Here is an 11,765-nt window from a genome sequence, read left to right on the forward strand (position 1 = left end):
TTCCGGTAACCAAAAAAACTGCAAAGTGTAACACATTTTTACATAAGTTGACTTATTTATTTATTGCTTTTGCAGAAATGGTTTGACGGTGGATTTACAGACAGTCTTCCTATTTTGCCTACAGGACGGACAGTAACCGTGTCACCATTTTTTGGTCGGCAGGACATATGCCCAAAAGACAAAGGACATCTGGATTTGTATTTTAAAATTGTCAACCTGGAAATACTGGTAATGATGTTTGCCCATTTGTAGGTAAAGTGCTTGTGAGGTGTATATTGCAAATTATGTAAATGAAGTTAAAGAGTGAATTGTTGTTTACTGCAAGAGGTTTTGCTTGTGGAATATACACAAACACAGTACATGGTGCTAATTCAGCATTTTAAAAGCGGATACTTTAATGTGCATACAAAACAAATCTAATGTGACTCCAACTACATGAAGAGCCAACCCCTGCTGTAGGAAATGCCTACCCGATGCTGTCCCCATCTTATTAGCAAGGTGGACCAGTCCCAGATAACGCAGCTTATACCATTAGAAAGCCAGCACTCCTACATACAGTTCTGACTAACAGGGCCATGCATTATGCAGAAACAGCTGCCCGCTGTAGCACAGTGTGCAAAAGGTAATGGCAGTTCAGGTGGGAATGTTGTATGTCACCCAACCACCAAGTTGGTCCTGGAGATACCATGTCTTCCTTGTGATTTGGTAAGTGAACCTGCATCCAGACCAGGAGTTTTGGACCACTTCAGAAATTGTGGTCACACTGCAACTTGAGTATGCTGGGAAGTGCTTCCGTATCACAGTGGGGTATGCTACAGGCTGTGTGGTTCCACCTCCTCCTTCAATCCTCCACACACACACACACGTGCGCGCACACACACACACACACACGCCCACCTGGGCTTTAACAAGTCTTGCTTCACAGGGAGGAGAAATATATGATGTTCAGCATCTAATGTCCACCAATCATAATGCAGCCATCAGCTGAGTCTCAATTGCCTTAAAGGACAACTGTAGGGAGAGGTATGTGGAGGCTGCTATATTTATTTCCTTTTAAGCAATACCAGTCGTCTGGCTAGCCTCCTGATCCCCTGCCTCTAATGCATTTAGCCATAGACCCTGAACAAGCATGCAGCATATCAGGTGTTTCTGACATTGTTAGATCTGACAGGATTAACTGCATGCTTGATTCTAGTGTTATTCAAACTCTACTGCAGACACATAGATCAGCAGGGTTGTCAGGCAACTGGTACTTCTTGCTGCAGTTGTCCTTTGAAGCGGTATTGCCATTTAGCACTCCAGCATCGAAAGTCTATCTTAAAGGGAACCCGATGCAAGAATAATACAGAGGCTGCCATATTTATTTCCTTTTAAGCAATACCAGTTGCCTGGCTGCCCTGCTGGTTCTCTGCCTCTCATACTTTCAACCCTAGACCCTGAACAAGCATGCAGCAGGTTGGGGGTTTCTGACAATATAGTCAGAGCTGACAAGATCAGCTGCATGCTTGTTTCTGGTGTAATTCAGTTCACTACTGCAGCCAAATAGATCAACATGACTGCCAGACAACTAGTAATGTTTAAAGGGAAATACATATGGTAGCCTCCATACCACTCTAACCTCTGGTTCACTTTAAATGGACCCTCTCCATCATTTCCAAGCTATATTCATTTGCATTAATGTCATGCAATATGGAGCCAGAGGAAGGAACCTAGGCAAAATAAGCCAGTAAATATAGCAATATAGTGATTTGCACATTTGTCTTACTCCAGATGCCCCCCCCCCCCCCCTCGCACCCAGTGAAATGGGTATAGGGGTGCAAATGTAACCTTTACCTATTTCAACAAAGGATTACATTTAAAAAGGTTCTTTCGCGAAAAAAGTAGGCAGTTAAAAAATGTGACAGATGACAGGTTTTGGGCCAGTCCATCTTTTTAAGGGGGATTCTCAGGGCTTTCTTTGTTTTCAACAGCATTTCCTGAACAGCAGTTTAACTGCCAAAATAGCAAGATACCAGCCGGCCTCCCTAATCACTTGCACACTATTATGTCAGTTAAATTTTGCAACTGTTGTTCAGGAAATGCTGTTGAAAACAAAGAAAGCCCTGAGAATCCCCCTTAAAAAGATGGACTGGCCCAAAACCTGTCATCTGTCACATTTTTTAACTGCCTACTTTTTTCGCGAAAGAACTCCTTTAAAAAAAAGCATAACAATGAAACAATAAACCTTTTTTAATTTACTTTTCCTAATACAAATAATAGGTATATTTGACAGGGATTATACAACAGCGTTGTGGCTGTACAGCGATTTCTGGCAAAAGCATTGCAACTTGCCCAGGAAATACACTACTGTTTCTGGGGATATACTGTATGTACATTTTAAATACTGATGGGTATATACATTACCTGTCATTTAACCACATGAAAAAACAACAACATTGTTTCCTCTTGTAACTTTAGAAATCAATTTTATCAAATGTACAACATATTTTTCAAACTACAAGATCTTCTTGAAATATCACCCCCACCTCCTTTCCACTATTCTCCTTAAATTACCTAGCAGATTTGGTGATTATAGCATGTATGGGCAGAGCAGCTGTTTAAAAGGGTTTGTGATATGCGGCTACAAGTAGTGGACTCAAATTGACGACTATTTGTAGCCACAGTTTGCATAACGAGTGCTCTTTTAAATAGAATGTGTCTGGAGTTAAGGATAGGCACCCACGGGGTTGGGGAGATTAAATCTGGTTACCCATGGGGGTGGTGGGGGGCTGTTAAGGTTAAGCACCACTAGGGGGGATTCTGTGTGAGAGTAGGGGGAGGTTGGGTCATAGTGAAATATCGGTAAATATTACCGATGTTTTACTACATGAATGAAGTAGTGGAATACTGGTAAAGTTACCGATATTCTACTACCACCATCCTGCACCATTTTAAACAGGCACCTTTATCTAAATATACACTGGATGGGGGCTTTACTTTTAACCACTAAAGTCAGCGCTATTGACTTCAGTGCAATTTTACCCCAAAATCTGCCGTAAAATTTTCAGCAGAAAAAATGCAGTAAACAAAAATGGGCCAATTCGCTGTCAAACGAAACTTAAAAAATTCACCTGCTTAGCCCTGATTCTCACACAGTTGTGCTGGGTTCAGAATCTGATATCACAAATTCTAACAATGACAAAATATCATTTTAAGCAAGAATTGGATCAAAAGTTTATGATACTTTTTCAATTTCTGTTTTCAGCCAATGTTAACTTTTTAATTAAAATATGCTGTTTTGCTCAGGGTAGATGTAAATTAATATCTACATGCAAACACAATGTACACCACTGGTTTCACATAGTGAGTACTGTAAAAATGTTGAACTTGTAATTAAAAATCCTTTATATAGCATTCTTTTAAAGAAACTTAAAACTTTAATTAAAGGCATTCATTTAAAGCCAAACTCCAGACAGACATCTGCACAATTTAACCTTTTAAACACTAATTGAATTAGTAGTTTGGCAAGTGCTCTATGCCTATTTCAATGCAAAAACGAAACAAAATGTCCATGATATTGCACTGTCAAGTGTGGGATAGTAATGATTAGTGTAAAATAGGATAAAACAGGGTTAAAAACGGTTTAAAAGAGGAGGTAGTGGTGGACGTACCTCCCCAGTAGACCAAACAGGCACAGTTCTGTTATTTCATCCAAAAATAGCATTTAATAGGTATTCCAAATTGCAACATGTTTTACAGGCACAATCCTGCTTCATCAGGCAAATCGAGGAGAACAAACTAGTAAGGGTCTACAGCAAGCACCTCTGTCTCAGAGGCGAGAGAGACAGAGGCGCTTGGCTGTATACCAGACCCTTACTAGTTTGCTCTACTTGATTTGCCTGAATGCTGTTTTAAGTAAATACATCACTACCTCCTCTTTTAAATTGTTGTTAACACTGTTTTATCCTATTTTGGTGCCTCTGTTTAGGCTACACCATAGTCTAGTCCACCCCAGGTGGAGGGGTGTAACCCTTTTTTTTTTCTGTATACAGAGAGTGACTTCTTAAACCCGAGTGGGGTTGCGAAATAATCGCCCCACCTGCCTATACAGTGGTTGCCTGTGTGGTAACCCATTCTTGTGAGTATAACTTTCCTAAGTCATATACTTGTTTATTTGTGATTTACAAACATAATACACCATATTTGGCTCTTGGTCTCCATTTCTTTTTCCTATGTGCAAACTATAATGAATAGGCTCAAGCTCAAGTATAAGGACTACAGGAATAAAAGAGAAGTAGGTGGAGCATAATCCTAGTTACCCAGAATTCAACTGACCAGCAGTCTCTACCAACATGCACAAATCACCCGCAGTACTCACAGTGGTGAAGGCCAATTTCTTAGGCTGTTTGTGGGCTCTGCTGTGCTTAATGACTGGGTTCCATGGCTCCACCAGGGTTAATACTATTATTAATTTATGAAACGCCAACATATTCAGTGGTGCTGTACAAAGTGATATAATTTCAATAACTGTGTTTTAATATGTAATACAGAGTTCATGGTATGTATATAGAGTGGGGTATTAGAACTGTGTTAGCTAGGCCTATTTTTAACATTAAGTCTCAAGCAACCAGAAAGCACAGTTTTCTGGCATCAGCCGATCCTTGCCAGTGCTGGATAGCTAAGACTCTACTGTAGTAGGCAGTATATGAGGCAATGTAGGAGTGTTTTTTCCCACTAGAGGGCTGTGTTGGAAGGCAGGAAGGAGAGCAGAGAAATTCTACTATGAATCCCTTTCTAGCCCAAAGTCATGTAAACGCACAGCATTCTGAAAATACTTATAGTCGCCAGTGGTGCTCTTGCATGAGATTAGACATGGGTGGTGCCTAAAAAGCTAAATAAAGTTTAAGTGAAATGTGCTAGAATATACTCAGGCAAGGCAGCTGTTCAGAGCTCTCTCACCCAAGAACCTAGCACATATATAGGTGCACCCAGAGGTCACTTAAAGATCTGGCAACCCCATATTTTTCACAAATTGGCCCATATGCAGTTCATCTTTTCTCCTGAGTTTTCTCCTAGAAGATAATGTTTCATCTTCTATTTAGCTTTTCAGCACTTTGCAATTGAAAAAGTACCAAACAGTAGGTGAAAAAGTGCTATCAAAACTATTTGAAGTATTTTTTGCTTGCTTTTGATTTAACCACTTCAGGACCACAGTGCTACCCCCCCCCCCCTAAAGACCAGGCTATTTCTTTCAAAATAGGCCACTGCAGCTTTAAGGCCAAGCTGCAGGGCCGCACAACACAATTATCAATATTTATCTTGTTTATTTTTAAATATAACTATTTTTGTATTTTTTTCCCTCCCCCCCCCCCCCCTGCTCGCAGTCAGCCAATCATGGTGATCGGCTTTCATAGGCTTTAGCCTATAAGAGCCGATTGCTCTCCTGTGCCCCAGGGGGACAGCCGTGTCACACAGCTGTCCCCAGTACAACGCTGCCGCTGTACTTAGTAAAAAGACGGAGGTTTCACCGTGTAACAGTCTCCCGAGCAGCGATCGCCGCTCGGAGACTGAAGGCGGGGCGGAGCTCCACCTCCCAAGCAGAAGATGCATGCGATCTCCTGCAGTAGCCGGCCCCAGGACTTGATGCAAATTGGCGTTAGGCGGTCCAGGGGCTGCCACCGCGATTATGCCCATTGGCGTGATGCGGTCTTGGGGTAGTTAAAAGGCATTTTATTGACAAGTTTCAAAATATCACTTAGGCTAGGTGCACACATAGCAGAAACGGTGGCGTTGCGGAAAATGCTGCGTTTTTGCCGCTAATGGAAGTCTATGGCCACAGGAAAAAATACATATAAAAACGCGCATGCGCTTTATATGCGTGTGTTTTTAAAACCGCTGATTTTGTTGCGTAATGTGCAAAAACGCATCAAAAGCGCACATGAAAGTGAAAGTCAATGGGAACGCAATGGTATGCATTTTTCATGCGTTTTCAATGCGTTTTTACATGAGTTTTTTTCCCAAAAAAGTGTTTTGTGATGTATTTCCGCTTCCTGCTGTCTTTCTAGTGATTTGCATAAATGGAACTATAAAAAACGCTTGGAAAACGCATACAAAACGCATATGCGTTTTGTATATGGGAACTGCAAATGCATCAAAACTCACGTAAACCGCTTGAAAAACGCATCTGTGGTAAAAAAACGCGAACGCTCTAAAAACGCAGTAAAAACAGCAAAAACGCACACAAAAAAACACAACATGAAATAAAAACATTAGATAAAACGCAGCCTTTCATGTTATGTTATGTGTGCACCCAGCCTCAGGAGAAAACTCAGGAGAAAAAGCAAATTGCATATTATTATTATTTAGTATTTATATAGCGCCGACATATTACGCAGCGCTGTACAGTATATATATATTGTCTTGTCGCTAACTGTCCCTCAAAGGAGCTCACAATCTAATCCCTACTATTATCATATGTCTATGTTTTGTATTATGTAGTGTAAGTACTATAGTCTAGGGCCAATTTAGGGATGAGCCAACTAACTTCTCTGTTTGTTTTTGGGATGTGGGAGGAAACCAGAGTACCCGGAGGAAACCCACACAGACACGGGGAGAACATATAAACTCCTTGCAGATGGTGCCCTGGCTGGGATTCGAACCGGGGACCCAGCGCTGCAAGGCAAGAGCGCTAACCACTACGCCACCGTGCTATGGGCCATTGTGCACAAATTTTCATATTGACGGCCTGTTTTTTTGGGTTTTTTTTGCATAAAACTTTGTGTGAATACCAATGTATATGCGAAAAGAATACTAGCTGTTGTTTGTCATCACTAGGAAAAGTGTGCGTATATGCACCATTACCTTGATAAATAGGTAGCAACATAATATTTAGTAGAGCCAGTTGACACTGTTAACCCTCTTGCTTTCAGCCTGAGTGTGTAGCTGTGTATTGTTTAAATGAACATGGTATCCACACAAAATCAGTTGTTTTTTTACATCTTTATATGGATATATAAATGTAAGCATTCCTCACTGACTGCGTAAAATTGGCCATTAACGATACAATGTGGCGGCCGACCGATCGTTTCCCATTAAAAAAAGCGGGGGGGGGGTCGGCTCGTTTAAAGTGGGTCTCCTGAACTAGAGCAATGTCCACTTCCAGTCTCTTGAGGTCTTTAAGGAGGGCATACCTTTTTTGGGGGGTGTTTAGCCCCTTAGCATTAGCTGTAAGGAGTCTAACCATTGTCCAGGGGAAGAGCTGAAAGGCGAAGAGGGGCAGGGAACCAACCTAAAATATTGCGTATTAGGATACCTTGTGTAGGGGAGGGTAACATAAACCAGAACCTGTTAAGGATATTACAAGAGGGATTAACATTGCCACTGTAAAGGTCGTGGCTACATTTTGAGGTGACATAATTAGGCCACCAAAGTGAGGGTACCCAGGGAGGGAAGGCCCGGAAAAGCGGGTGTTCCCTGAAACTGGGAAGCCTCCTGAGGTACATGAGGGGTCTCCAAGTGACCGCCACCGATCAAGAACTTATTTTAGAGAAACCTCCTGGGTTATATATTTTAACCATAACATCAACAGTAGTGAAAGGTAAACATTAATTTAGGTAAAGGTAGCACCAGAAGTTATCTGGAGTGTATTCGTACATAAACATATATTCCTCTTTCCCCCCAGTGTAGTAAAATGTCAAAGCTTATATGGTAAAGATTAAACATGGAGGGGGTAGCATAAAAATAAAAGGGGAACTCAGATGGTAGAAGAAAAGGAAGAGATACTTAGGAATATCCGATGTGGCGATCAGGACAGTCAGAGAGCTGGTCTAAAAAGGCCGGGGATCCATTAGGATGGGAAGGTGGATGTAGAGATGACCCAGGTCAAGCTGGTTGGGAGTCCATAGATTCCACTGATTTCTGGGTAGAGAGACTGCGGAGGGGTACTTTGGTCCACTCTGAAATGTGGCGGACTTTGCGTGGCGGAGAGGCCTCAGGCGATCGGCGTCTTGGGGAGCCGGAGTTTTGTGCAAGTCGAAGGCCCATCTGTTTAAGGAATAGATCGGCATCATCTATATCGGATAGTGAGAAAGTGGCCCCCTGTCTGATGACAATCAATCTGAAGGGGAATCCCCATTTGTAGGGAATCTTGGCTTCTCGGAGAAGTTGCGTCACAGGCTTGAGGGATCTGCGTTTAGCCAGTGTGATTAGAGAGAGGTCGTTATATACTGAGACCGAGTCCCCTTTGAACTCGAATGAAGAGACATTGCGTAGGGCTTTGAATAAAGCCTCCTTGGCCTCGTAGTAATGTAGGCGGATGACTACATCTTTAGGTCTGCCTGCTGTGGTTTGCCGTTCGCCCAGTGCTCTGTGAGCTCGATCCATTCTCCATAATTCGTTGGGAACATCAGGAGCAATTGTGTGGAAAAGCTCTGAGAGGTGGGAGTTTAGGTGTTCATTAGATACCTGCATTGAGATTCCTTTTACTCGAACGTTTTGCCTGCGCTCTCTATTTTCCAAGTCTTCGTGTGCAGATCTGAAGCTTTTTAGATCAGAGAAGATAATACGCTGGTCGTCCTCTATGTCTGCTTGTTTTTGTGCTATAGTGTCCACCCTGGTTTCTAGGGCCTCTGTGCGGTTCCCTATCTCTGTAATCTCCGTTTTTAGTTCCTTAACAGCCGATATAATTAAAGACTGGAGGTAGATGTAGAGAGACTGGTAATGCTTTTGCAGGGTTGCCTCTAATATTGCAGCCGTGACAGGGTCTGTGGGGGAAGCAGTACCTTGTTGCGTGGTGCTCTCTGTGCGGAGCTGCGCGGATAGGTCGGCGCCATCTTGGGAAGGAGGAAGGCATAGGAATTTGTCCATCGTGCCGGTAGCTGCTGCCGCATTGTTGGAGGCTTTGCTGGACATATCTTCCGATGCCTGCTGATGTCCGCAGGAGGAGCGGGGTGGAGCCGCGCTGATAAGGCGACTGGAAGCTGAAGTGCGGCTGGTGTTAAGAGCGGTGAGGCGGGAGCTCTTGGTCTAAGCGGCCATCTTGGTGAAGCCCGCCGATCGTTTCCCATTAATGTCAGAATTCGTATTAACCAATTTGATCAGATAAATGGAACCAATCTGTTTTTCTGATCATCTCCAGTGATCTGATCGGATTGATTAGTGGGAAGAATGCCATTAATGGCCACGACCAATTGTTTATGATCAATTAGGGGTATTTACCTTGGGAGGGGGAATCCTCTGGATCCTGGTGAGATCCTAAGCCTCGGTGATCCAGCGCAGGCAGCCCCCGAACAGCACACGTCAATATTTACCATCTGCACTCCTGCACAGGCGCAGTAGCGGCTTTCTAGTGGGCTCTGGCGGAAATAGCTGAGTTTGATTGGTTCTGCTCTACTGCGCAGGTGCAGACCCGTACCTGTGCAGTAGAGTGGACCTGATTGGGCTTAGCTATTCCAGCTCATCGGAAAGCCGCTACTGTGCCTGCGCAGGAGCCAGCTGGTAAATATGCTGAGCGCTGCAGCCACTACTGCGCCTGCAGGATTTTTCAGGGGCTTACAGCGCTGTATCCCTGAGGCTTAGGAGGATGTGGGAAGCCTCATTAGGATCCATAGGCTTTGAGTTAAGTACTCCCCAGGGGCTATTTTATTTTTTTTACAGATCCCCTTTAATGGCTAACTTCAGTAGGTTAAATTGTGTGCATGTGTTTTTGTAAATATGTACATAAATTCAAAAGCTAATTGTCTGCCTTGAAACTTTATTCTTAGCTGTCAAGAGCAAATTTTGAAAGACTCAATCAAGCACTATTTCCACCAAGCCAAGCTAGAATGGAGTCCATTTTTCAAGAAGGATTTGAAGATACAGTGATATTTTTGCAATGCGAGAAGTGGTATGAATAAAGAAACAGCTCTGCAGTAGCTGCTAAATTAACCATCACACTTGTAAATATTAAGTGAGTTTTTCTTAACCACATAACGACCGCCCCCAGCCGATGGGCGGCGGCAAAGTCTGGGCCCAAACGACCGCAATACGCCCATCGGCGGGGGCGGCTGCGGGAGTGGCTATGCGGCGATCGCGTCATTCGTGACGCGATCAGCCGCCGGGGACTGGCTCCGCCCCCCGTTCGCCGTAACCCGCCGGCCGTTCGGAAGCGCCGGCGGGTTACTGGCATCCGGATCGCCGCTGCAACAGTGTATAATAGGCTTTGTAATGTATACAAAGCCTATTATACTGGCTGCCTCCTGCCCTGGTGGTCCCAGTGTCCGAGGGACCACCAGGGCAGGCTGCAGCCACCCTAGTCTGCACCCAAGCACACTGATTTCCCCCCCCCCTGCCCCCTGATCGCCCACAGCACCCCTCAGACCCCCCCCTGCCCACCCCCCAGACCACTGTTTGCACCCAGTCACCCTCCTAATCACCCATCAATCACTCCCTGTCACTATCTGTCAACGCTATTTTTTTTTTAAGTCCCTAATCTGCCCCCTACTCCCTCCTGATCACCCCCCCACCCCTCAGATTCTCCCCAGACCCCCCCCAGACCCCCCCCCCCCGTGTACTGTATGCATCTATCCCCCCTGATCACCTGTCAATCACCTGTCAATCACCTGTCAATCACCCGTCAATCACCCCCTGTCACTGCCACCCATCAATCAGCCCCTGATCTGCCCCTTGCGGGCAATCTGATCACCCCCCCACACCAATAGATCGCCCGCAGATCCGACATCAGATCACCTCCCAAATCCATTGTTTACATCTATTCTCTCCTCTAAACACCCACTAATTACCCATCAATCACCCCCTATCACCACCTGTCACTGTTACCCATCAGATTAGACCCTAATCTGCCCCTTGCGGGCACCCAATCACCTGCCCACACGCTCAGATTGCCCTCAGACCCCCCCCTTATCAATTCGCCCGTGCAATATTTACATCTGTTCTCCCCTGTAATAACCCACTGATTACCTGTCAATCACCCATCAATCACCCCCTGTCACTGCCACCCATCAATCACCCCCTGTCACTGCCACCCATCAATCAGCCCCTAACCTGCCCCTTGCGGGCAATCTGATCACCCACCCACACCAATAGATCGCCCGCAGATCCGACATCAGATCACCTCCCAAATCCATTGTTTACATCTATTCTCTCCTCTAAACACCCACTAATTACCCATCAATCACCCCCTATCACCACCTGTCACTGTTACCCATCAGATTAGACCCTAATCTGCCCCTTGCGGGCACCCAATCACCTGCCCACACGCTCAGATTGCCCTCAGACCCCCCCCTTATCAATTCGCCCGTGCAATATTTACATCTGTTCTCCCCTGTAATAACCCACTGATTACCTGTCAATCACCCATCAATCACCCCCTGTCACTGCCACCCATCAATCACCCCCTGTCACTGCCACCCATCAATCAGCCCCTAACCTGCCCCTTGCGGGCAATCTGATCACCCACCCACACCAATAGATCGCCCGCAGATCCGACATCAGATCACCTCCCAAATCCATTGTTTACATCTATTCTCTCCTCTAAACACCCACTAATTACCCATCAATCACCCCCTATCACCACCTGTCACTGTTACCCATCAGATTAGACCCTAATCTGCCCCTTGCGGGCACCCAATCACCCGCCCACACCTCAGAACGCCCTCAGACCCCAGCCCTGATCACCTCGCCAGTGCATTGCTTGCATCTATTTCCCCCCTCTAATCACACCTTGAGACACCCATCAATCACCTCCTGTCACCCCCTAGCACACCTACCCATCAGATCAGGCCCTAATT

At 44.9% G+C, this 11,765-nt stretch overlaps 1 protein-coding gene across 9 annotated transcripts in view; it reads left to right on the top strand.

The window, feature by feature from the left end:
- Positions 1 to 9,909, top strand: part of PNPLA4 (patatin like phospholipase domain containing 4) — a 110,209-nt gene extending 100,300 nt beyond the window's left edge. For 5 of the 9 annotated variants that reach the window (XM_068265614.1, XM_068265620.1, XM_068265618.1 and 2 more), the window contains 2 exons: positions 76 to 228; positions 9,741 to 9,909. In XM_068265614.1, coding sequence (XP_068121715.1) covers positions 76 to 228; positions 9,741 to 9,872 — 285 coding nt within the window. In that variant the 3' untranslated portion in view covers positions 9,873 to 9,909. Of the gene's footprint in view, positions 1 to 75; positions 253 to 4,031; positions 4,118 to 9,740 lie in introns of all 9 variants that reach the window. The other 4 variants (XR_011025901.1, XR_011025902.1, XM_068265616.1 and 1 more) reach the window with 4 other exon arrangements.
- Positions 9,910 to 11,765: the final 1,856 nt, after the last annotated feature.

This window comes from Hyperolius riggenbachi, chromosome 2 (genome assembly GCF_040937935.1).
Source record: "Hyperolius riggenbachi isolate aHypRig1 chromosome 2, aHypRig1.pri, whole genome shotgun sequence".
NCBI classification, from domain to species: domain Eukaryota; kingdom Metazoa; phylum Chordata; class Amphibia; order Anura; family Hyperoliidae; genus Hyperolius; species Hyperolius riggenbachi.